Here is a 26,936-nt window from a genome sequence, read left to right on the forward strand (position 1 = left end):
GGGAAAGGCGAGGCGAGATACTCTATTGGTAGAACCTGAATGATGGGGCCGCCTCTGTGAGGAAAGGAGGAATCCCATTCGCTAGCCGGATTGTCAAGGCCTCCGAGGGTGGTGTGGAGATGCTGCGAGGCTGAGAACCATTCAATTGCTTGAAGGGAGGGCAGGTATTTGGAGGAATGCTGAAGTTACACAAGAACATGGGGTGACAATCACTGGTCTCAAGTTCACTCAGAGAGACAGAAGCAGCAATTGATATAAAGGCAAAAACAAATTTAAAATGCTGACGCTGGAGCTCTGAAATTTTAAAAACATCCAGAAACCGTTGGAAAAAGCTCATCCTTGTAGAAACAGTGATATTCGGTCCAGCCGAATGATGAAATGTACAGTTGTGTTTCCAAAATGCTGTATCAACGTTCTAGAATCTTTAGACATCGCCAAACGTTCCATCCATTGTGACGTCATCGTCCCGATGTATCACGTTGTTGTTACATGGTACATTGATACACTCACTTGGCAACCGAACGCAATTTTCATGCCTGGCCGAAACAACACATTACATCTCGAGGCTAAGAAGGTGGGAACTCACTCATAAGCCCCTACCTTGCGGCTCTACGTTTTTTTTTTCATCTTGGCCCGCTTGGATCGGGAAGGTGAGCGTTTCCGAAAATACAAATCTTGTTTTAGGTCAAGAATAGTTCCCATCGAACCGTCCTCTACTTCAAAGCTTTCCTGTACCCCATTGTAATCACACACCCCCAAATCCCTCCAATCCGATCTACAGGTTTCCACAATCACGGCATCATTTCCCAATCACTTCACTGACCGTTTAGATTTAATTTTGATTAACCTGTTCTGATGTATTGTGACACACCCCTGGAGCAGGTATGTTTAGTATGCCAGCTTTCTGGTCCAGAGGTAGGGACATTATCAGTGCACCACGAGTGTCCATTCACCAATTTGTGTACTGATTAAGCAAGGGGTAAATTTAACAAGAACTGTAAATGTGTGGCAAGGGTCAGAAGCATAGCTGAAACAGATGAATTAGGAACAGGAAGGATAGGCCATTCAGTCCATAAAGCCTGCTTCACAATTTGATGAAGTCATGGCTGATTCTGAGTGAGGCCTCAGCTTTCCCAACTTTCACGTCTTGGTTAATCAAAAGTTACATAAATCAGCCTTTTGAAAAGATTCAGTGATACTGCCTTTACTGCTTTCTGGGGAAAAGAATCCCATAGACTCTCAAACTGATAAGAAAGCATTTTTCCCTTCATCTCCATTTTAAACATGATTTGGAGATGTTGGTGTTGGACTGGGGTGAATGAAGTCAGAAGTCACATGATGCCAGGTTATAGTCCAACAGGTTTATTTGAAATCACAAGCGTTCAAAGCGCTGCACCTTTGTCAGTCAAGTGAAGCTTGTGATTTCAAATAAATGTGTTGGATGACGACCTGGTGTCATGTGTCTTCTGACTTGTCCTTTTTAAATTGGAAACATCTTAAACTGTGACCCTTTGAATGGACTCTCCCAAAATTGGGAAGCATCCTTTCAGCATCCACCCTATCAAATTCCCTTAAGGATATGCTTCAATAAGATCACCTCATTCATTTAAACTCCAGTGACCACAGGCCGACTCTGTACAACATTTCTTCAAAATTCCAAGAACTTCCTCTGCACTGCTTCTCATGCAAATAATGTTTTTTTTAAAAAGAGATCAAAACTCTACATATGGTCTCACCAACACTCTATACAACTGTAGCAAACTGTTCATATTTATATTCCATCCCCCTTGCAATTTACAAAAAATATTCAATTTGTCTTCTGACTCACTTATGTAGCTGCATACTTTAGCAAGGATGTGATTACACTGGAGGGGCTGCAGTGAAGATTCACCAGGGATGGAGAACTTTAGCCACATAGAGACTGGATAAGCTCAGGTTGTTTTGAGAAGGCTGAGGGAACACCTGAGTGAGGTGTATTGGATCATGAAGGCTACACAGAGAGGATAGGAAATAGCTATTCTCCTTTGTTGAAAGGACATATCAAGGGGCCATTATATAAAGGTGAAGGGGAGGAGTCTGAGAGAGAATTTGATGAAAAATCTTTTCATCCAGAGGATTGTAGAAAACTGGAATGCACTGCTTAGCAGGGCAATAGACAGAAAACCTTGCAACCTTTGAAACATATGTAGATGAGCATTTGAAATGTCATAACATTCAAGGCTATGGGCTGACATGTGGGATTGGTGTCAACAGGCCAGTGCAGACTCGATGGTCTTAAGGACCTCTTCTGTGCTGTATGACGGTATGACTGAATGTTGTTATTCTTGTACCAGGATATCCATACTCCTCTGTACTGTAGAGATGTGTAATCTAGCTCCATTTAAATAATATTTTTCTACAGGAAATTAAACTCCAACTGTCATATGTATGCTCCCTCACTTATTTATATCCCTCTGCAGACTCATGCCTTCTTCACAACTTATCTTCCTATCTGAAAGAAAGACTTGTATTTAGTACAATGCCTTTCACGAACTTAGGCATCAAAAGCTGGTTACAGTCAATGACATACTTTTTGAAGTGTAGTCACTGTTGTAGTGTAGCTAAATAGTGAAAAATGTGCTTCATCAAACAACAATGTAATAATGAACAGGACACAGGTTGTTCTGCTGAAGCACACGTTTTGTTAACGAGAATTCACTATAACACAATTGACTAATTGGGGACACTGTTTCAATAGCATGAACTTTTAAGACACGTGTTGATGATAATGCAATTCCAGCCCATTAGTTTAAATGGTGCTGCTAATACATCTGCGATTTTCTTATAACACGGGGCTGCACAAAAACAGAACTACTGTGTTATAGCACAAGCGGCTGTACCCATTTTGGTGATACAGATTGAGGGATAAATATTGGCCAGGACACCCGGAATAACCCTGCAGAACAGTGGATTTTACCTTTTATAAACAGGCAAATGAGGACTTGTTTCAATATTTCATGCAAAAGTCACACCTCCTGAGGGTGCAGAACTCTCTCAGTCCTGGAATGCCAGCATCAATTTTTTTGTACTTTAGTCCTGAAGAGGAACTCAAATCCAAAGTTTTATGACTTAGAGCTAAGACTTCCACCAACTGAGTCATAGCTGAGATTCATAAGACGACAGAGATTTATTCAGTTTTTAAAAAGATGATGGGAGATAGATGCATGTAGAATTCCAGGAGATGTGATCTTTTAATTATTAGGTCCTTAACTTACTAAATTTGAAAATAAAAGTGCTGTAAGTATCTGTGACAAAACAATCATATTTCATTAAAATATGAATCACTAAAAATGAGATGGTGGTGTAAAGGTAATATCACTGAACTGATAATCCAGAGGCCCAGATTTATGATCTGGATATATGGATTAAAAGCCACCATAGTAACTGGTGGATTCTAAATTCATTCCATAAAAATCTCAAATTTAAAGCAAAGTTGGTATCTGTAATGGTAACTATTAAAGTATCAATTGTCATAAAATTCTATCAGGTCACCCTTTAAGGAAGGGAATCGGCCATCCTTAAATAGTCTCGCTTGCATGTGACTCCACATTTACAGCAATGTGGTTGACTCTTAACTTCCCTTTGAAATAGCTCAAGGGTTATCAGGGACGAACCCAGAATGTTGGTCTTGCCAATGATGTTCACAATAATCCACCGTGACAGACCATGCCACATACATAGAAAGTGGGACAGAATACTAGCGCTTCATTGGAGGCTCACTGATGATGTTACCTAGCATGGTGACGAAATATCCAAGAACAAATCTAACAGCTCAGCGAGCAAACTTACAACCTGATGTACACATCAAATGAATTTTGTTTTCAAAATCTGTCTGTTTTCATAAGAATTTCATTTTTGTGAAATGAATAAGTACTGGCTATGACTCTTTGTTTTGATTTATCAATACCTTGATAACTAGCCATTTGGATACAGAACTGGCTTGAAGGTAGAAAAAGTGTGGTGGTGGAGGGTTGCTTTTCAAACTGGAGGCCTGGAACCGGTAGTGTGCCACAAGGATCGGTGCTGGGTCCACTGCTTTTCTTCATTTAAATAAATGGATGTGAACATAGGAAGTATAGTTAGTAAGTTCTCAGATGATACCAAAATTGGAGGTGTAGTGAACAACGAAGTAGGTTTCCTCAAAGTACAATGGGATCTTGATCAGATGGGCCAATGTGCTGAGGAGTGGCAGATGGAATTTAATTTAGATAAATGCAAGGTGATGCATTTTGGAAAGGCAAATCAGGACAGGACTTATACACTTAATGGTAAGGTCCTGGCGAGTATTGCTGAACAAAGAAACCTTGGAGTGCAGTTCCCTGAAAGAGCAGTTGCAGGTAGGTAGGATAGTGAAGGTGGCATTTGGTATGCTTTCCTTTATTGGACACAGCATTGAACATAGGAGTTGGGCGGTCATGTTGCGGCTGTACAGGACATTGGTTAGGCTACTTTTGGAATTGTGTGTGCAATTCTGGTCTCCCTCCTATTGTAAGGATGTTGTGAAACTTGAAATGGTTCAGAAAAGACTTACAAGGATGTTGCCAGAGTTTGAGGATTTGAGCGACAGAGAGAGGCTGAAAAGGCTGGGGCCGTTTTCCCTGGAGCATCAGAGGCCGAGGGGTGACCTTATAGAGGTTATAAAATCATGAGGGGCATGGATAAGGTAAATAGACAAGGTCTTTTACTTGGGGTGAGGGAGTCCAGAACCGGAGGGCATAGGTTTAGGGTGACAGGGGAAAGATTTAAAAGGGATGGATTTGGCAACCTTTTCACACAGAGGGTGGTGCATATATGGAATGAGCTGCCAGAGAAATTGGTGGAGGCAGGTGGAATTACAACTTTTTAAAGGCATCTGGATGGGTATATGAATACGAAGGGTTTAGAGCAACTCTATGACCTTTAAATGAAAACCATCTGCAGCAAAGAAATATGTTAACTTTTACTTTATCTCCCCCCAAATTCTTTTTGATCATCCCACATTATACAAAATCCTTTATTTTGACGTACTGGCTGTCTTGTTCCCAGTCCTTTGCTAATGTTGCTGAATAAACAGTTTATGACAGATCTAAAAGGTGTCAATTGGCTTCCCCTTCTCTCCACATTTTGCAATTTTCTTTCTAATTTTTCCAAATCACCCTCACCCCTTTCCAATTTATTTCTTTGTAGTTTTGGTTTGTACAACTTATCCCCCTTAGAAATAGTAAAGGTTCCTCGCAGGAATGTAATCAGATAAACTGGCATCTAACCAACAGAATCATTAGAACAGGTGACAAAATTTCCATGGTCCAAAGCATACACTTCCCATATGTTAAAAATCACACAACACCAGGTTATAGCCCAACAGGTTTATTTGCAAGCACTAACTTTCAGAGTGCTGCTCCTTCGTCAGGAGCTAGTGCTTTCAAATAAATCTGTTGGACTATAACCTAGTGTTGTGTGATTTTAAACTTTGTACATCCCAGTCCAACACCAACATCTCCAAATCATGACTTCCCATAATGATTAGATTAGATTACTTACAGTGTGGAAACAGGCCTTCGGCCCAACAAGTCCACACCAACCCGCCGAAGCGCAACCCACCCAGACCCATTCTCCTACATTTACCCCTTCACCTAACGCTACAGGCAATTTATCATGGCCAATTCACCTAACCTGCACATTTTTGGATCGTGGGAGGAAACCGGAGCACCGGGAGGAAACCCACGCAGACACGGAGAGAATGTGCAAACTCCACACAGAGAGTCGCCTGAGACGGGAATTGAACCCGGGTCTCTGGCGCCATGAGGCAGCAGTGCTAACCACTGTGTCACCGTGCCGCCCATTGCCACCATGCCGCCCATTAATGACTTGAAAAGAGGGAGGCAAAGAGATTTGGGGAGACAATTTCAAAGTTTAAGGTCTTGACAACGGAGTGTAATACTGCCAAATCATGGTACAAAGAATGTGGGGGGATTCTTGCATTTGCCCTAGCTTTCAAACACTGACAGTACAGTAGTATCTGAAAAGTTAAAATAATATCACAGAATTGCTAGTGCAAAACTCCATTAAACTTATCGTGTCTATCGTGGCTTTCCCAATGAACATCCCACTTAGTGCCAGTCTCCTGGACATAACCTTGCAGATTGTTCCTTTCTAAGTAATAATTTTGTTATATAACCCTTTTAAAAGCCATGATTGAGCCAGCCTCCACCACACTCTCAGTAAATGCATCCAAGATCCTAACTGCTTGCTGTGTGAAAAACATTTTTTTTAAAATCACATCTGCGCTTTCTTATTCTTTCATAAATATAAGCATTTCTCTGTTCTAACTCAGTGCTGATTTCTCATAATTTTGACTAGTTTCATTAGGCTAGTTTTTAATTCCAGACTTTCAATGAACTCAAATTTTCTCTATCTGCCAATGTGTGGTTTGAACCCATATCCACAGAGCATTAAACTGGGGTTCTGGATTACTAGGTCAGTAACATTACCACTACCTTCCCAACTTCAAAATAAGCTCCTTGCTCTTGTACTCTTGTTTATAATGCCTAGGATACTATATTCTTCATGAGTTACTCTCTCAGCCTGTCTTATCTCCTTTAATAACTTATACAGCCAAGTCCCTCTGCTTTTTTCCCTAAATTCATTCATGGGATATGGGCATCATATGGACTAGTACCAGCATTTAATGCCCATCCTAATTACCTAGAGGGCAGTTAAAAGTCAATCACATTGCTGTGGATTTGAGTCACATGTATGTTAAACCAGGTAAAGACAGACAAGCAGGAAGCTGGAAGAACACAGCAAGCCAGGCAGCATCAGGTGAAGAAGGATTACACGTTAAATATCTACTTCACCTCCAAATGCTGCCTGGCTTGCTGTGCTCTTCCAGCCTCCTGCTAGTCTACCTTGGATTCCAGCAATTGCAGTGTTTTAGTCTCAAACCAGGTAAAGATGGTAGATTTCTTTCCCTAAAGTGAATCGGATGGATTTTTCCTGACAATAGTTTCGTGTTCGTCACTAGACTCTTAACTCCATACTTTTATAGACTCAAATTCCACCATGTGCCACAATAGAATTCAAGCCTGAGTTCTGGGAACATTACGTGGCCCAGTGAATTAATGATCTAGAAATAATACCACAAATCCATTGCCTCCCCTTTTGCACCCTTTATATCATCTCCCTATGTTTTTCAAAAAAATCTATCACTTTCACATCTTTAAATTAAACTTCACCTGCCACCAGTCTGCCCACTCCAACAACTTGTGTGTGTCTTTCTGAACACCACCATTCCATGAGTGCCTAGAGACGGGGCAAGGCATAGTTTCAGTCTCTCTGGAATTTTCAGTTACAGCAGCGAGCAGAAATTTCCACTCCAGTAAATGCGTAGTTCACCGAGCATGGATTGAAACCAGGGATATACAAGTCCAAATTGGGATGGAAAAGGTTAGAGATGGGGATGAGAAAAGCTATAGAAGTATTTGAAAACAAGGATGAGAAGTTTTGAAATTTAGACATCTTTTAAGGGTGTACCCTTGATTGCTCTATTTTACCAATTATGACATATGGGCTGTTATATTTTAAGCTTAATATTATTTATTGCAAATTCCAACATTAATTTTCAAATGTAATAATTGCAATTGGATTTTTTAAATTACAACTCTTAATAACTGACACTTTCCCTCTTTTCGTGAACCTGATCTTTTGTGATCTTTACAATTGAAGATTAACGCCTAACAAATGTGGGATCCCTGGTCACCATTCGAGGATAATTTTCAATGGGTCAGATACAGTCGTAACTCCCTTCAGAAACTGGATGGAACAGAGACCATACAGATGTGTTCACCATCAGACCAAGAGGTGGCCCTCTACCTGCAAAATGACATCGCAACTGATGACTGGAACCTCTTGGATCTTCTGGGTGACACGGAAAAAGGTACTTCTGAGATGTGCTATACTTCAGAAGCTGAATATGATACTACGGCAATCCTACATAAACCTCATCCCATCAAACTCAGCTCTGTTGATTCTGTATTTGGGAGAGTCATCACCAGCAGAGCACCAAGACTTGCAGGGGGCTTCCATGCTTCAGAAAGTTCAGCTTTTACTGAGATCAGTGTCGATTCCCCCATACCCACATTAACTGCGCGATACAATATTAATTTTGTCATGATGTTTTACAGGCAATTATTAAGGCTTGTCACCTTGATATACACAGCTTACCAGAAATGTTTTTACCTGTTACAACATCAAATTTGATACTTTATTAAACTTGTTTCTTAAAAGATTTTCTTAAAAAGAACAATAAAATGAAGGACTATTTTATTCCCATTGCTTCGCTCTACAGATTCCTTCAGCCAGAGCAGCAACAGACACCAACTGCTGTAAGTCACTGGATAGGAGGTGGCTGCCATTTTCCTTAGGGATACAACAAGCTTGTGACATATTTGTCTCACCTTGGCCTTTGAAGCATATTCTTTCAAAAAGGAAGATCAAACACTGGGCACAAAGTACCTTGATGTCAGGTTACTGTTCATGCACTCTGTGTATGGGTACAGTCAGAGTTAATGGGGAGGCAATGATCTAGTGGTATTATGACTAGACCTTTAATGCAGAAATTCAGCTAATGTTCTGAGGACTCAGGTTCGAATCCTGCTTAGCAGATGGTGAAATTTGAATTTTTAAAGAATCTAGAATTAAGAATCTACTGATGACCATGAAACCAATATTGGTTCACTAATGTCTTTTCAGGAAATCTACTTGCATGCCAAACTGCATAAGCAGCAAGTCAGAGACAGAGCTGAGCAATCCCACAACCAATGATACATCCAGCTCTGCAGTCCCGCTACATCCAGTTTTGGAATAGTGGTGAACAATTAAATAACTCAGTGGAGGAGGCTCCACAAATATCCTTACAATGAATGCTGGAGGAACCCTGCACATAAGTGCAAAAGATAAGGCTGAAGCATTCGCAGCAATCTTCAGCTAGAAGTGCTGAGTGGATGATCTACTTTGGCCTCCCCCAGTCTTTCAGTCTTTAACCAATTTGATTCACTCCACGTGAATGGTTCGAGACACTGGAAATTACAATGGCTATGGGCCCTGACAACAGTGCTGAAGACTTGTGTTTCAGAACTTGCCACTGTCCTAGCCAAGCTATTCCAGTGCAGTTATAACAATGGCAGCCACCTGACAATGTGGAAAATTGCCGAGTTATGTCCTGTATATAAAAAGCAGGTCAAATCCAATCAAGTCAATTACACTTCATCGGTCTACTTTCGATCATCAATGCTATCAAACAGCACTTGCTCAGCAATAAACTGTTCAGTGACATCCAATTTGGATTTCACTAAGGCCACTCAGCTGCTGATCCCATTATAGCCTTGGTTCAAATATGGACAGAGAGCTGAATTCCACAGGTGAGGTGAGGTGAGAGTGACAGCCCTTGACATCAAAGCTGCATTCGATCAGCTATGGCACTGAGAAGCCCTAGCAAAAATGGAATCAATGGGCATCAAGGGCAAACTCTCCACAGGTTGGAGTCAAACCTGGTCATCGTCATTGGTGGTCAGTCATCTCAGTTCCGGGACATCTCCGCAGGAGTTCCTCAGGTTGGTCTCCCAGGCCCAACAATCTTCAGCTGCTTCACCAATGATCTTCCCTCCATCATAAGGTCAGAAGTGGGATCCTTTCTGATGGTTGCACAATGTTCAGCACCATTCGCAACTCCTCAGATACTGAGGCGGGAATTGAACCCAGGTATCTGGCGCTGTGAGGCAGCAGTGCTAACCACTGTGCCACCGTGCCGCCCTTCTGGTAAAAATAATTGAATAATCTTCATCCCAATTATTTAAGAGGAATTTCTAATGAAAATAGACCAGATAACAATTAAATAATAACCTTTATTAATTTTTATACAGCAGCATAACCTTTTAACCAAAAATAGTTTATATAGATCTCATTGCCCATACAATCAGAAGCAAAGACATCTTGTTGAGCAAAAAGGGACTGCAGGACTTTATCTATCAAAAGCAATTGTTCTTATATTTTGATGAAACAGAGGGCAGTGCGGTGAAACTTCAGGTGCATTAACAAGCCTAGTCCCAAAAGCATCATGGTGTGATGTGCAACGCAGCTTTAATGTACTACATTTGAATCCACCATTAAAAAATCAACTCCCTTTCTCAGTATCCACCCTGTAATATGCCCACCTAAAACTACCTCTGAACTTCAAAGCAAATTAAATGAACATGTTCAATTCTAGGAAAAATCTCAACAACAAAATCAAATATACTGTTTGATGACAAGGTAGCAATGTGAGTTCACCACAGACATATTATTGCATTGTCTTTAGTCTATGGTCTGCTACTAATTTATTTGGTGTGCAGAGAAAATGATAGTAATTTTAAATTATGGGATGTAAATAACACAACTAAATGAAATTTGATACCAAGAGTTTGAATAAATCAGATTATAGGAAATTAATTGATCTTAAATTAAGAATAAAAAATTAAAGGATGAGAAACACCCTGTTCATACTTAGATCATAGGGCCTCCCAAGACCTCCTCTTGTAATTTTTACAAGTTAGAGTAGTTCAACCTTGGCCCTATAACATTGCTTCATACAATTTACAATCTAAGATAGGGTGCAGAAAAAAATTCACAAGTAGTCTCGCCTAAATGTCGAAAGTTTATGTTAATCCATTTTATCTGGCATGATGTCAGGTAAAAAGTGGTAGAAATTAATAAAAGTGCGCTATTTAAACAACAAAACAGCCAACAGGAGACAGTATTTTTGACTGCTCACTCCACAGTTCAAAGCTATTGGCCTCTAATGCTAAGTAATGTGCTCTGAGGAAATAAATACCTGCACTGTATTTCTTCAACACAGGTAAGTTACCAATTCTTTAATGTTGCTTTGAGGGATTCTGAGTAATGATCTTTGCACACAAATGGCAAATTGCTGAGATTAAATCAAATTATTATTGTTTATACTGCCTCACCACCTATCTTAGAAAGGGTAAGCAGGCTACCTGCTCTCTCGCTCTCTCTCTCCCTTTCACCCCATAAGGACAGCAAGTGAATGAATAGAGTTGGAATGGCTTTTCTTTCAGTTATTCTATCCTTCATGAGAATGTCAGGCATTCAGCAGCCTATTTTCCGTAATGGGAGAGTTGAGAGATAAATACAGAGACTGCGGATCTGGAAAACAGATTTACCAGTTCACGGTACTGCGAGCCTTCCCCGTGGCTAGTGTTCAGCTCCCTTTGTCACATTTCTCCAATGGACTGTACTGTTAAATGCAAATTTCAATCACAAAATTGATGGCAAAAGCATGACTGGTAAAATAAATGCTAAATGCTCCTAGCAGAGGTATATAAAAAATGTACATATATGGAACAAAATAGCATTATAAATATCAAAGGATTCCCGGAATTACAGCCCCTTTTCATTCTGCATTGTATGATTTTACAGTTATATTAATTCCTTAAGTTGACTTAAGTGGTTTGGTAAATTCTTTTGTCTGGATATTGCCAGACGTTTTTTTTGCATATTTACATCATTAACTGCGCAACATGCAGATAGGGCTGGCTGTTCTTTACCCTCAGTCTTGATAAGGCACCAGGATTGACCTAGAACAAGAGAAAGGAATACAACTGAATTAGGTTGGATAATTGGCAACTTTTAAACAAGGATTTCAGATAAAAACTTATTTCTATTTGTAACAATAAAATAGCAGAAATTTAGAGTGATTTTCTCTTCTCTGTTTTCTTATAACTTTCTCTTTTTGTTCAATCCAGATTCTTGTCTTCTCTAGGATTCAAATAATTACCAGTATTGGATGGGTGTGATTTTCCACTGCACATAGGAATGACTCTTCTTATATTTGTTGCCACTGTCCAATAGAATTAGCAGAGATCATCATTGGCCAAGATGGGTTCAAAAAAACCAATTTGTTAGTGCATTGATAAACGAGCCCTTTTCGTCCTCTGGTGTTGTTACTTTTAATAAGCCATTCCCTGCAGTTCTCATAGCCTGGTGTCAGTAGTTATGGATGAGTCTTGGGGTGACTGGAGGTCGAAGAAAATTGGGAAATGTATTTCTTCTTCAAAAACTGATAGCACGGGTGATATTGTGTTTAATACCAGTCCCTGGTCCTGATAAAGTAATGTCATGTGGTTTGCTGAACCACTTCAGAGAGCAGCAAGCATTAACCCCATTTTATGGGCTTGGCCAAACATGATAGAGATATCAAAAACTGAAAAGAACTGGGGATGCTGTAAGTCAGAAACAAAAACAAATTGTTGGAAAAGCTCAGCAGGTTTGGCCGCATATGTGGAGAGAAATCACAGTTAACGTTTTGGGTCGATAATTCTTCCTCAGAACTGGGATAGGGATATCCTTCCTTAAAGGCTATTAATGACAACCCAGTAGCTCTGCTGATAATTTTTCACCGAATGCAAGCCTGTAGATGATCAGATTTATTGAATTAATTTCTCAGGCTACTTAGGTGGAATATGAATTCACAATGCATTGACATATTATACCCCTAACCTAAAGGAGAAAAATAACAATGTGCTGCATTTTATCAGGTGAAAATCCAATACATAACATAGTACTGGCAATGTAAATTTAGTTGACTCTGAAGTCAGATTTTTAACTGAACAGCTTGATGGTGTTCTCATTCTCTACCACCACATGGTTGTTTACATGTTCAAGAATAACGATCCCCTGTCTTATCATGAAAGGCACCCAGTGAAGGACATGCAATCCAATGTGATATAAGAGGCAAGTCAAGTCTCTGCACTATTTTGCTTTTGTACTGTTAATTTGAGTTTTAGTTCCTCTGATAACACACAACATGCTTGTATAGAACGCTTTTAGGGAATACTTCTAACCAGCTGCTGACTGGCTTGTTCAAACTGAGTACTGAAGGGACATACAATTTAGCTGTAAAAGGCTCTGGGATGTCTTGAAATCATGAAGGAACTTTATACAACTGTATTAATCAGCACTGCGGCAGGGAAACTAAACCCTTAGCAGCTCTGAATTATGGCTCAGGAAGCGTATAATTTAGGAGTTAAAAGAACTTTAAGACTCAAAATCCCAATTGTAAAGAGAAAAGGACACCCACTACTTTGCCTTAGACTGTCCGGAACAGGAAGAAACAAGCTGCACCAAGAGATGAAACTGAAAGAGAGTTGAATTGTGCAGTAGTGTGACATACAATAAATACAGACCTAATTAATCACTGTCAGAGTCTTCAGTACTTCCTTCGTCATCCCTCGTAGTTTTCCTTGTTTCTGCTTCACAATCATCTAACTCCTCAGTCTCCTATAAAGAAACAAATTCCGTGATGCATTCTCTATGTTTTCTATCAGTAGATAATAAAGAAAAACAAGGTTTCCAAGGTAAATAAAGATCATAAGTAATTAGTTGATTATTTCGTTATTCATCCATCCCGGCTCAGTAGATATCTTGTACGAATCAGAAGATTGTCCCATTCCAGGGTTGAGGATTATGGGGGTCAGATAGCAAAGTTCTTGAGACCACAACCAAATGATGGAGCAGGCTCAAAAGGCCAAATGGCCAAGTTGCTCCTATTTCCAATCAATATCCCCTTTCATCTATCAGCCCTGCAGTTAAGGTGAACTCCTAGATATTTTCAGGTGACATAAAAGAGACAGAGAACCAATCTTAAAGTTCTCCATGCATTGTTTTCCTGACTGTTCTGTGGAATATGCATCATGTGATATGATTGTCCTTTCCCCTCTTATTGGAAATACATCCTCCACACTTTCCATTCATACCAATCTCGAAGGCATTCAGTTGTTAACTGGAAGGGTGGTGGCTTGGGGCCACCCAGGGAATATGACCTACCTACTTTAACAGTGGCCCAGTGGTTAGCACTGGTGTTTCAGTGTCAGGAACCTGGGTTCAATTCCAACCTTGGGTGACTGACTGTGTGGAGTTTGCATGTTCTCCCCATGGCTGTGGGGGAGTTTGGTCAGGTGCTCCAGTTCCCTCCCACAGTCAAAAGATGTGCAGGTTAGATGGATTAGCCAGGATAAATTGTCCAAGAATGTGCAGGGAAGATTATTAACCATAGGAAATCCAGGATTACAGGGATAGGGTAGGATGCTTCTTGGAGGGTTGATCCAGACCCTATGGGCTGAATAGTCTTTTCCTGCACTATAAGGAATGCATGATTCTGCATACATTTCAGAGAAGAACCATACATACTGTAGAAAATTGTAGACACGAGCCTTTATCATTTTACTCTCTCATAGGATAAGAGTGAAACCAATGTGAGTATCCACACTCTCCCCTGGCTGAAAGCAATTAAAATAGTGACTGGGATCAACAGCACCAATAGTAGGGTCTAGATTAGAATGGTGCTAGAAAAGCACAGCAGGTCAGGCAGCATCCAAGGAGCAGGAAAATCGACATTTCAGGCAAAAGCCCTTCGTCATCAATAGTAGTATAGCTTAGTATTTCACTACAGGGTAACATCTGCAGAGCAACCGATGGAAGTTAACTTTTAGCATTATTCCAAGAAAAAGCAGGTCATCAAAATGATTTATCCTCTTATTTGAAAGCAACATCTAAATTTTTATAAGTAGCTCCCTGTTACCTATTGGAAGCCACTGACCGAATTACTGTTTGACAGCCAAATGCAAGTATAATTTGGTGTAATGTCTTCTCCGCATCTGATGATTCAACATTTGCTGTCAATCACACAGCTGTTATATCAACATGGGACCAACCTCCAACTTCCTTAACCTTATTTCCACCAAACTGCTGACCATCCAACCTCCCTCCCTGGTCCTCATATCAGTTGATATTGTTAACAGTTTTTTTTCCCTTAAGGTCCTATCCCTCCCAAACTGTGACATCACCTTTTCTTCAAAAAACAACTGGTCATCCCACTCTCCTTGCAAATTGCTAGCCCAGCTCCAACATCCTGCAAATCTGCAACCACCATTCCTAGAACACCCTCTCCGAATCCCTCTGATAAGCATTGTGCCCTTGTCTCGTACTGAAATAACTTTCTCCAAAGTCTGTGAATGTGGCCAAGGTCTGAGGCATCACCCTTCACCCTTCCCGACCTATCTGTTAAGCTGTGGTGTGTTTGACCACATCTCTCTATCATTGTCTGGCTAAGGTGAGAGTTAACTCACCCAAATCCATTCATATCTACCCAATCATCACCTGAATGGTTTCTCCTTTGCTCGCTAACAAACACCAATTCCCAAGTCAAGCAATATCACAGTTTAAAAATTCTTATCCTGATTTTACTGATAGCACTAAGATACATGTGTGCATCCAATTTTGGGTTCTTGATCGTCCCCAATTTTAATTCATCTACCACTGGTGGTCATGCCTTCTGGTGCCTCAGCCCTAAGCTCTGGACTTCACTCCCTAAAGCTCTGCCTCTCTTCTCCTTTCAGAAATTCTTCAACTCTGCCTCTTCAACCAAATTTTGTACCATCTGCCTTATTAGTAGCTTATATAACAAGGAGTCAAATTTCACATTGAGGATGGCTTTGAAGCACAATAGTACATTTTATTATATTAAAGGTGTTATATAGATGTAAGCTGTTGTTGCAGTGGCATGTTTTTTGTCCAGTCACAGAAAGATATTTCACTGTCACCGATACCACTCCAGAGTTTACCTCTTCTGTATCATCTTCAGGTAGCTCTGATTCTTCATCACCCCCACTCTCTTGTTGGGATGTCTGGGACATGATCTCCTCTCCCTGTGTGAAACAACAGACAAATAAGCAAAATGCTAAAGTATTCACTATGTTCCAGCATACCAGAAACTAAAGTGGACCAACCATATACAAACTGGGTACAAGTGCGAGACAAAGGCTAGGAATTCAGTGGTGACCAAATCACCTTCTGATGTCTCAAAGCCATCTATAATGCAAAAGTCAGGAGTGTGATGGAATGCTCTCCACCTGCCTAGTGCAACTAGAACAAAACTCAAGAAGCTTGGTACCATTCAGGATGAAACAGGCTGCTTGATTAGCACCATATCTACCACCATAAATATTCACTTCTGTCATCATTGACACAGGATGGCTGTAGTGTCTACCACCCACGAGCTGCACTGCCAGCAACTTACTAAAGTCCCATTGACAGCAGCTTCCAGACATGAAATCTCTTCTACTTAGGGAACACCACAATTTGCAAGTTCCCCATCAAGTAACACCCCAACCTAACTTTGAACTATATTGTTGCTTTTTCATTTGACACTGGTTGAAGATCCCAGTATACCCTCCAGTACAGCAGGGGGTGTACGTGCATCCCATGGACTGCAAAGGTTCAAAAAAGGTGTCCCAACCAGAGATGAGCAATAAATGGTGGCCTAGCCAACAATGCCCACATCCTGTGAAAGAATAAAACAAACACTTTACACTGAAGTATTGCTCGACATAAAGATGCACACAAGTTCTATCAGACAGTCAGAGATAACTTTCAATCTGTAACAAGTCACTAGAACATGGACAAAAGCATCACAGAGTAACATCAGTTACTCTGAATTCCATTTCTGAAGCACTTTATGAATTCACATTATGATTTCACCTTCACATACCACCATCCCCACGTCATCTAATATCAGGCAGTCACTATATGCTTTATCTTGCTTTAATAAAGTGTTAACTTCACAATATTGATAAATAACAATGACTACCAAAATGGAGTTCATTTAATGTGCAACTTAACTGTGCACAACACAGCTGACAATTTTGGGTTGGGACATGGGGTTTAGCAGATTAGCAGGGAATGACAGGTGTTCATTATATATATTACTATCGAGATTGCAAAGAAGATGAGATAGAAAGAAATTAGTCATTAGGAAATACTATCCAAATTATGTGTGGTGTTGCATTGTTGAGTGAGGGATACATGTTGGCCAGGAACTGAGGGCACTTTCCCATTCCTTTTCAAAGATGTGGCATCTTTTATAATCACCTCAATGCGAGGCTAGGCCACCATTTATTGCTCATCTCTGGTTGGGACACCTTTTTTTAAACCTTTGCAGTCCATGGGATGCACGTACACCCCCTGCTGTACTGGAGGGTATACTGGGATCTTCAACCAGTGTCAAATGAAAAAGCAACAATATAGTTCAAAGTTAGGTTGGGGTGTTACTTGATGGGGAACTTGCAAATTGTGGTGTTCCCTAAGTAGAAGAGATTCCATGTCTGGAAGCTGCTGTCAATGGGACTTTACAGATCAGGCCTTTGGTCTTAACTATGCCACTTCCAATAATGCAGCACTCCCTCAGTATTGCAGTGGAATGACAGACTTGAACTTGCTGCTTAATTCTGTATCATGGGACTTGAACCCAAGCCAGAAACAGCCAGTTGCCAATTGATCTGCAACTGACATGAGGATGCTGGATTTCAATACAATAAGGAAGGATGACAGAATGTGTAGGAGGTAATAGTTATGGCTTAGGGAAGAACTAGCCGCCCAAACCTCAAACTTTTCAGAGCTGTAAAAAAATGGTAATAAAGAGCAGAGTTAAACTCTTAGGCACATAGCAATTCAAAATACACAACTGCACTTTGTTAATCCAAGATACAGAAATCTACATTTCTACTGACCTGTAGGTCTCTGTTTTTGAGGTTTCCCAGCCAGAATGCCTCTTGGCACTTGTTGATAGTCAACATTGCTTTTACACGATACACAAATAATTCCAACAACTTCTTCAGTGGTGGTACATGATTGGTCAGATTTGTATCCTGACTGAGCTGCAAATCAAGTCAGAAGGGTGGGATAAAAGATACTTAGTTAACAGTAAAGCCTAGAAGTCCATGTACTTCCAAGTGCTAGTACAGAAGATGATTCAAAATGCACTAACAAGATCTGGATGTACGTTTGCTCGCTGAGCTGGAAGATTCGCTTTCAGAAATTTTGTCCCTATACTAGGTAACATCTTCCGTGACCCTCCAGATGAAGCATTGGTGGTGTAGCCTGCTTTCTATTTATATGTTAGCATTTTCTTGGGTTTCCTGAACCTTCAGCTCAGCGAACAAACCTACATCCAGAACCTCAACCTGAGCTACAAATCTTCGCAAAACTCGCTAACGCTAACAAGATATAACTAAGTAATATTTCTCATTAATATAAAAGAGTAGATAGTCTATAACCTGCCAATGCATATCTTACTCCATCTTTTGGGGGAATCTCTATTCCAAGATACACTTCTGTTTTTGAGTACGAACTGTATAATAGCATAGCTCTTCTTATCCATTATTTTGAGGTGGATTCCATCCCAAACAGACAGCCAGTTAAATTACAGATTCCAAACAGATTGGATTTTCTGATAAACATTACTTTATTATCAAGAGAACATGATTTAAAAACAGCTCTCACATTAAGATAAAACAATGTGGAAAATCCACAGCTAATGTGATCACAATTCACTCACTGTAATATTGACATTTCTTGGCACTGCAGCCATCTGATATGGGGATATGCAATGTTTAGTCTGCTAGAACATATACATTTTATTTTATACAGGAATAAAAATGTTTTTTGCTTGTTATTATGCAATGCCAACTATGTTAATACTAACGATGTGTATTACCCTATGTTTAAAATATTCCTAATGCAGAGACAAAGGGCAGTTCTACCACTATCAAGATATCTTTTTCCATAACTTTCTTACTTTTATTAGTAAATGAGCTCTCAGATCCTCTTACCTTGTAGTAATGAGGAAACCAATCTGATCAAGGTTGCATAAAGATTTGTAGCTCGGGTGCTGGTTGTCGTAGTTGTGGGTAGGTTTGTCAAGCTGGGAAGTTGATTTGCAGACATTTTGTCCCCTATCGCTCCTGTGAACCAAACTACTAGACCTGTGCTTGACGACACACTTCACATTCAACAACCAAATATATGAACAGAAAAATGGAACACCTATGGGCTCAACCATCTCTGGGCTCATAGCAGAAGCAGTGATGCAAAGACTGGAACAAACAGCCCTCCCCATAAATCTGACCCAAACTCTGGATCAGATATGCAGATGACATTTTTGTTATTATTAAGAGAACAGAAATCGAGAACACACACTGGATTATCAATACCATGCTCACAGGGATCAGATTTACAAGAGAGGAGGAAACGAACAAGCAACTCCCATTCCTGGATGTGATGGTAGAAAGAACACAGAGTGGTGAATGCACCATAAAAGTGTACAGAAAAGCCACACATGTGGAACAAATCTTGAACTACAACAGCAACTACCCGAACACACACACAAAAGAAGCTGCATTAGGACCCTGTTCAAAAAGTGCAATACTCCCAACCTGCAAAGAGAAGAAGAATACCTCTATAGAGTCTTCACCAAGAATGGATATCCCCGCAACTTCATCTGCAGATGCCTAACAGACAAACTATGCGACGAGGACATGCCACAACCTAACTCACTACCCATGCTATCTTCTTTCAATAAAAATCTCGGAACTGACAGCCAGACTTCTCTGACCACTCAGATTCACAACAGCCCATAAAGTGACAGCCATGCTCAGACAACAACTCACTTGAATGAAAAACCCTATACTCATCATATGCAAGACAAACATAATTTACAAGACTTCATTCAAAGACTGCACAAAATACTAAATAGGACGAACAGACAGACAACGAGCAATCTGCATCCATGAACACCAACTATCCTCTAAATATCAAGACCAGCTGTCCTTAGTAGCCACACACACAGATGACAAGGACCACAAATTCGACTGGGACAACACAACAATCACAGGACAAGCTAAACAGAGGACAACCAGAGAATTTATAGGAGCATGGCACTCATCCACAGACTCCCATCAACAAACATATAGAACCTTGATCTGATATACTAGCCACTACAGCAAACAACTGGAACCGGCAACCGGAAGTAGTAGGAATGGAACCAAACAGATTCCGGAACACACAGTCCAGCAGCGCTTCACAGGCTCCAAAGCACTGAGGATGTCACCTAGACAGGGGATGAAATGTCTGCAAATCAACTTCCCAGTTCAACGAACATACCCACAACTACAAAACTAATCTGAGTTACAAGAATTGTAAACTTAACAGTAATTACATCATAATCATTACATATCCATACATTAGAAAAGCTTGCTGATATGAACTCTCTTCAAACTCCAACAATTGTGTGTTAGTCATACCTTGGTATGTCCACACATATGGTGTAATTGACGAGTACTCAGCTGTAGGGTCTTCAGCAAACTCTGAACATCCTCCTTTAAGAAAAAATAGAATAGTCTCAGTCGACAAACTGAGAAGCAGTTATAATGTAAATTAAGCAAGAGCACACAATGTGAACTGGTAACATCATTCCCTTCCCTCCAACTACAGTAAAGCTTTTGCATCAAATCAAAATACACAGCAAAAGTTATTGTGGTCTAAAAGTAAGGAGGGCTTTTAACAGCAGCACAATGAAACAACACAGTCATTTCAGCTGACTTTGTACACACAGCTGAAATTTTGTTCAGAGTCAGGAGCCCAGACTTCTACAAACTGCTATTTCCACTAATCCGAATGGAAGAGTGTGTCCCGTATAGTCTACTTTCCATTCTGGAGTGGGCAAGTTTTCAACCAAGTCTGGTGCATGTTCCATGGGAAAACTTCTGGGGCAGCTGAGTGCAGAGGAGCTGTATGAAAAGATGGCCCCCACCAGGGAAATGAACAGGTCACCAGCCTTCAACCTGCCCAACATATGCCCCACCCATGTCAACCCGGACAACCTCATGCTCCATATCCATGTCTAAGAGCCCCTCAGATCCTTCATGTCAACCAAGCATTTTCACCTCCCTTCTAATGCACTTCATAGACCCTTATCAACTTGGTGTCAACTCATGCTAACCCATGTTTCCACATTTTGCCATTTTCCCTGGATGCCAACTTACTTTGTATGCACAAAGACAAACCTTGGGACACATGCTATGGTGAAAAAAATGAAGTGCTAAATCTATATCGATGAACACACTATTCCATCTGAGAATGGTTATGGTGCAGAAGGCAGCCATTCGGCCAATCATGTCTGCACCAGCTCTTCAAAAAGAGAATCATTACTAAGTACGAGTTTCCTGTTTCGGCCCAATACCCTTGCTTATGCCGGAAATGTCGACTCCCCTGGTCCTCAGATGCTGCCTGACTGGCTGTGCTTTTCCAGGAGCACACTCTTCGACTCTGATCTCCAGCATCTGCAGTCCTCACTTTCTCCCAATACCCTTGCATACTATTTCTCTCCGAATAATCATCCAATGCCCTCTTGAATGCTTTGATTGAACCTGTCTCCACCACATTTCCAAGCAATGCATTCTATAGCCTAACTACTCTGTGTGGAAGAAAAACGTTTCTCACATCACCCTTACCTCTTTTGCAAATCACTTTAAATGTATACCCTTTCCTTCTTGTTCCTTTAATGAATGGGAACAGCTTTTCCCTATCTCTGCATCCCACCCGCTCATGATTTTGAAAACCTCTATCAAATCTCCATTCAGCTTCCTTCTCTGCAAGGAGAACAGTTCCAACTTCTTCAATCTATCCTCACAACTGAAGTTTCTGTTTGAAGGCAATTGCACTTTAAAATGTTCAGCTTGCTTTGCAAACTACTGACATATAATTTTCTCACATTCCATCCTCAACAAAAGTACTGGATGCCTGTTTTAGGTGCAAGACCTCTGGAATTAGTGCTCCAGAGACATTTTAGCTAGGTTGGAGACCCTCTCTGTCAATACAAAAATTCAGGCCATAGTTCTCCATTTCAGATGGGTTGTATAAAAGAGGCATTTCAGACAGAGTAAGAATATCTGCACAATGTCACTCCAAGCAGACTTTTACAGAGTAACTTCAGCTCTGAAGGATCACTGGACTAAAACATTAACTGTGCTTTCTCTCCACAGATGCTGTTAGACCTAATGAATTTCTCCATCAATTTCTGCTTTGGTTTCAGATTTCCAGCATCTGCAGTGCTTTGTTTGAAACTAGATACTGAGTAGCATCAGCCAACAGCTGGGAGTACATTTATTGCCGTGCTTCTAGCTGAGGGAATGGTAGATGATAATGGAGGCTGAATAATAATAAAGTAGAAAGGTGTGACTAAACTATACATTTTCTAAAGTCACCTTTTAATGTAATTTAGAGATAATTATCAACATCTGAAGGACCACAGAATTTCTATTTTGTCTGATTTTCAGCATGTATGCATCAAAAGCTGCGTACACAAAGTCCAGGTTCAATCAGCAACATTTCAATAATTTCACTCTCAAAATGTAACTATAAACCTTGCTTTAATCGTAGAACTCTCACACGAAAGCCAAAATTATTCTGGGTTAACATTTCACTCCAGAAATCTGTGTCCACAATGGGGCCTGAAATGTCTATAGTTCTGAAGACACAATGCATAGTTTGAGGTTCCCTCTTTCAGACAATGGATCAAACAGAGGTCATACTTACTTTCTTAGTGCCGAGGGCATGTTCATGGTTTTGAGGTATAAGAAGGTATTAAATGCCTTCTTGGGTGGACATGAAAAGTCCTCTCATACTATTTTGAGAAGGAAAATGTGTGTTGTTTGGGCTAATATTTATCCTTTAATCAATATCACCAAAGCAGGTTATTTGGTCAATATGTTTGTTGTTTGCAGGAGCATTCTTTGCGAAATGTGGTTGTCATGCTTCCAATAGTATAACAATAACTACATTTCAAAAATACTTAATTGGCTATAAAGCACTTTGAGATGTCCTGAGATCACATGAGACTGTGCATAATTTCCTTGTTCCTACCTCATTTTTCTTTTAAACTCCTTCAGCAACTAACTGATCAGTTGTAGATTTGCATTAATTTCCATTTCTGCTCATGGTTACTTCTGACCCATTTCAAAACTATATATTATTAGATTATTATTAAACCATCTGAACTAATTGGCTAGAGGGTAGCTATTTCTCAATTTCATCTTATTTTCTATTAAACTTGCACTTTTTTACTGGAAATTCATACCCTGTGTTTCTTGAAGGTGTAGTCGAGAAGTGGCATGCCTTGTTTAAGAAACGACTCAATGAAAAGGCGCCCATGCTGCATCACAAAAATATAACCATGCATTAGTCTAAAATACTGGAGCAAAACCATCTTTGTACAACTAACTGCTATTAAAACAAAACCAATAGCTTAACTGATGTTATTTATGGCAATTTGCATTCCAGTATACTATGCTAAAGGTAGTAATTAGAAAAACATCGCAATTTCATAATTCCCACAAGCAAAGTCTTGGTCACACACAATGAGGGTTAGGCAACAATTACAGGCTAGGCATTATTCCTCTTTAGGTTAAGGGAGGCGGGTGATGTCATAGAAAAATTGAACAGAGTCATTGCATTCTACTTCCTTATGCCTTTTTAAAAAGGGTTAACACTAGTACTGAGACATTACAGAACACGGTTTCAGAAAGCTTAATTTGCCTGATGGTAAGATTAAGGAATGTCACTTTTAGTGTTTATTATAAAGTTACAGAATTGATCTTCTGGAAGAAGAGGTGAAAAATTCCCACTTGAACCTATCAGGATGGGCCTTGCAAAGTAACAATTCATTGAAAATGTGAAGCTTCATGCATAACAGGGATGGAGAGAGAAGAAACAATAAAGGCATTATTATTGGTAATTTAAATTGATAACAATAAATAATGATTTCTGAAGTGTTTCATTAAATAAAGAGAAATATTTTAGCCATTTTTAATATCTTATTTTCAGCAAAATTACTGGCAGTATTGTGAGCTTTAGGAAGAGATTAAAATCACAGACACCAAATTATAGTTCTGTGAACTGAAGAAGATCTCCCTCCTGTGAATTTTATGGATTACTAGAACAGCCACAGACATTTCAACATCACAGATACTAAGCTTGTAATCTGGTTGACACAACAATACATTACAAGCAATCCATGGTTTGCAAACGAGTTCTGTTCTGGAGTCCATTCACAAGTCGATTTGTACACAAGTCAGATCACTATACAGGACAATAGAAAGTAGCTGTTCGAAGTACGGGAAATGTTTGTATGTCAGGTCTTTAAAATCAAATCTTGTATCGGATCGGATTCGTAAGTCAGACATTCATAAATCAGGGACCCCCCCCGTGTAGCTGGGAATTTTAAGTAAAGGTTTGCATTTTTCTATGATTTGGAGATGCCAGTGCTGGACTGGGGTGTACAATGTTAAAAATCACGTAACACCAGATTATAGTCCAACAGGTTTAATTGGAAGCACTAGCTTTCGGAGCACTGCTCCAACAGGTGGTTGTGGAGTACACAATTGTAAGACACAGAATTAATAGCAAAAGTTTACAGTGTGGTGTAACTGGAATTATACATTGAAAAATACCTTGCTTGTTTGTTAAGTCTCTCATCTGTTAGAATGACCATGTTAGTTTCACTTCTTTCCTGTGTAAATCACAAAACTTTTTTAAAAAAAAGTTACATTCTCAGGTTAACTGTAACAATTGGTGTCAGTCCAGATAATATATCGAAGGTGTTAGCTTTCTGTGTGCTATAGTCTATGCCATAATGTTTAGACTGATTTTAATCTAAAAAAATGAGTTAACAGAGTCTTACATGGATTCATGCAGTTTTTGAGAAAAGTACAATGTAACTCTGCAAGTACAAATACACCCCACAAACGGAAATGTGTATGTGTGCGTGTCTGGGTTGGGGGATGGTGAGTGTCTGTGACAGAGAGTGTATATGTGTGTGTGTGTGTGTGTGTGTGTGTGTGTGTGTGTGTGTGTGTGTGTGTGAGTGAGAGAGAGAGTGCAAAGGGATCCAAGTCTGTGAGAGGGTGCATGTGAGAGTGAGAGAGTATATGGGAGTGTGTGTGTCTGTGTATAGGAGTGCCTGTGTGTGTGTGTATAGTGCAATGGTGGTCACCTACAATGTGACATCAACCCAAGGTCCCAGTTGAGGCCCTCCCTATGGGTACCGAACTTAGCTATAAGCCTTTGCTCGGCCACTTTTCTCTGCTGCCTGTCCCGAAGTCCACCTTGGAGGATGGTCACCCAAAGGTCCGAGGTCAAATGTCCTGGACTGCTGAAGTGTTCTCCGACTGGGAGGGAACACTGTGTGTTAATGTTGTGCGGTGCCCATTCATTCGTTGCTGTAGCCTCTGCTACATATGTACTATGTACTATGCCTCAGGGCATCCTTGCCTGTAGCATATGAGAGAGCCAACGTTGGCTGAGTCGCATGAGTACCTGCCAAGTACATGGTGGGAGGTGTCCCCACACGTAATGGCGATATCTATGTCCACACTCTGGCACGTCTTGCAGCACCTACCGTGACAGGGTTGTATGGAGTTATCCTGAAAGCCAGACAGTTTGCAACAAACAATGACCTGTTTGAGTTTTGGTAGTTGTTTGAAGGTGAGCAGTGGTGGTGTGGGAAAGGGTTTGGCGAGATGCTCATCCTCTTTGATAATGTGTTGCAGGCCACGAAGAACATGCCGTAGTGTTTCAGCTCCTGGGAAGTACTGAACAACGAAGGGTACCCTGTTGGTTGCAGCACATACCTGTCTCCCGAGGAGGTCATTACGGTGTGGCACGTCAGAACTGGCGGTCGATGAGTTGAGCATTGTACCCCATTCTTACGAAGGAATCTTTGAGTACTACCAGGTACCCGTCATGTTCCTCCTCATCTGAACAGATCCGGTGTATGCATAGGGCTTGTCCATAGGGGATGGCTGTTTTAATATGTTTTGGATGGAAACTGGAGAAGTGTAGCATTGTGAGGTTGTTTCAAGGTGCCAGCAGTGATCCCAACAAGCCCACTGACGAACTGGAACAGTCATCACAAAGATCCGTAGAGACGCGACCAAAGAAGGAGTCAACCTGGACCCCACTGGAAGGATGCTGCCCTGGGCTTGACATGTATGCTCAAACCGTCAGGAAATATATAAATGCCAGGTTCATTAGCCGTACCCACAAGGTAGAGCAAAACATCACCAGTTCACAAAGCAACGCCATCCATGCTCTCAAAACCAATTACAATATTGTCATCAAACCAGCAGATAAAGAAGGAGCCATCGTCATTCAGAATATAACAGATTACTGCAAGAAAGCGTACTGAAAACTGAACATCCAGGAACACTACAGGCAACTACCAGCTGATCCGACTAAAGAACACACTCGTGAATTAAACACACTGATCAGAACTTTGGATCCAGTCCTTCAGAGTTCCCTAAGCGCCCTCATCCCACGTACTTCTCGCATAGGCGAATTCTTCTGCCTTCCAAAGTTACACAAAGCCAATACATCAGGACATCCCATTGTATCAGGCAATGGGACCCTGTGTGAGAACCTCTCTGGCTATGTCGAAGTCATCTTGAAACCCATTGTACAGGGGATCGCCAGCTTCTGTCACCACACTACGGATTTCTTAGAAACTCAGCACCCACGGACCAATCAAACCGGGAACATTCCTCGTCACAATGGACATTTCAGCACTCTACACGAGCATCCCCCAAAATGACGACATCGCTGCAACAGCCTCAGTACCCAACACCAACAACTACCAATCTCCAAACACCATCCTACAACTCATCCGCTTTATCCTCAGTCACAACATCTTCACCTTTGACAACCAGTTCTTCATCCAGACACATGGAACAGCCATGGGGACCAAATTTGCACCCCAATATGCCAACATTTTCATGCACAGGTTCAAACAAGACTTCTTCTCAATGCAGGACCTCCAACCAACATTGTACACCAGGTACATTGGTGACATTTTCTTCCTCTGGACCCATGGCGAGGAGTCACTGATAAAATTACAGAGTGATATCAACAAGTATCATCCCACCAAACTCATCATGGACTAGTCTCTACTATCTGTTTCATTCTTGGACACATGC

The 26,936-nt window shown here is 40.6% G+C and overlaps 2 protein-coding genes across 6 annotated transcripts in view; one reads left to right on the plus strand and one right to left on the minus strand.

Moving 5' to 3' along the window:
• The first annotated feature begins 469 nt into the window (after positions 1 to 469).
• Positions 470 to 8,627, plus strand: LOC140483522 (FANCD2 opposite strand protein-like). The gene is given in 2 exon segments (XM_072581689.1): positions 470 to 574; positions 7,744 to 8,627. Coding segments are annotated over 2 exon segments (639 nt in total). The 3' UTR covers positions 8,278 to 8,627.
• A 1,273-nt stretch (positions 8,628 to 9,900) lies between these two features.
• The window catches only part of fancd2 (FA complementation group D2), a 103,809-nt gene continuing 86,773 nt past the window's right edge, over positions 9,901 to 26,936 (minus strand). For 3 of the 5 annotated variants that reach the window (XM_072581873.1, XM_072581872.1, XM_072581877.1), the window contains 6 exons: positions 23,045 to 23,119; positions 20,211 to 20,285; positions 17,640 to 17,786; positions 15,696 to 15,779; positions 13,260 to 13,353; positions 9,901 to 11,651 (listed from right to left, as the gene is read on the minus strand). In XM_072581873.1, the coding sequence (XP_072437974.1) occupies positions 13,264 to 13,353; positions 15,696 to 15,779; positions 17,640 to 17,786; positions 20,211 to 20,285; positions 23,045 to 23,119 (471 nt within the window). In that variant the 3' untranslated portion in view covers positions 9,901 to 11,651; positions 13,260 to 13,263. The remainder of the gene's footprint in view (positions 11,652 to 13,259; positions 13,354 to 15,695; positions 15,780 to 17,639; positions 17,787 to 20,210; positions 20,286 to 23,044; positions 23,120 to 26,936) is intronic. The other 2 variants (XM_072581876.1, XM_072581874.1) reach the window with 1 other exon arrangement.

This window comes from Chiloscyllium punctatum, chromosome 12, assembly GCF_047496795.1.
Source record: "Chiloscyllium punctatum isolate Juve2018m chromosome 12, sChiPun1.3, whole genome shotgun sequence".
Classification (NCBI taxonomy): Eukaryota; Metazoa; Chordata; class Chondrichthyes; order Orectolobiformes; family Hemiscylliidae; genus Chiloscyllium; species Chiloscyllium punctatum.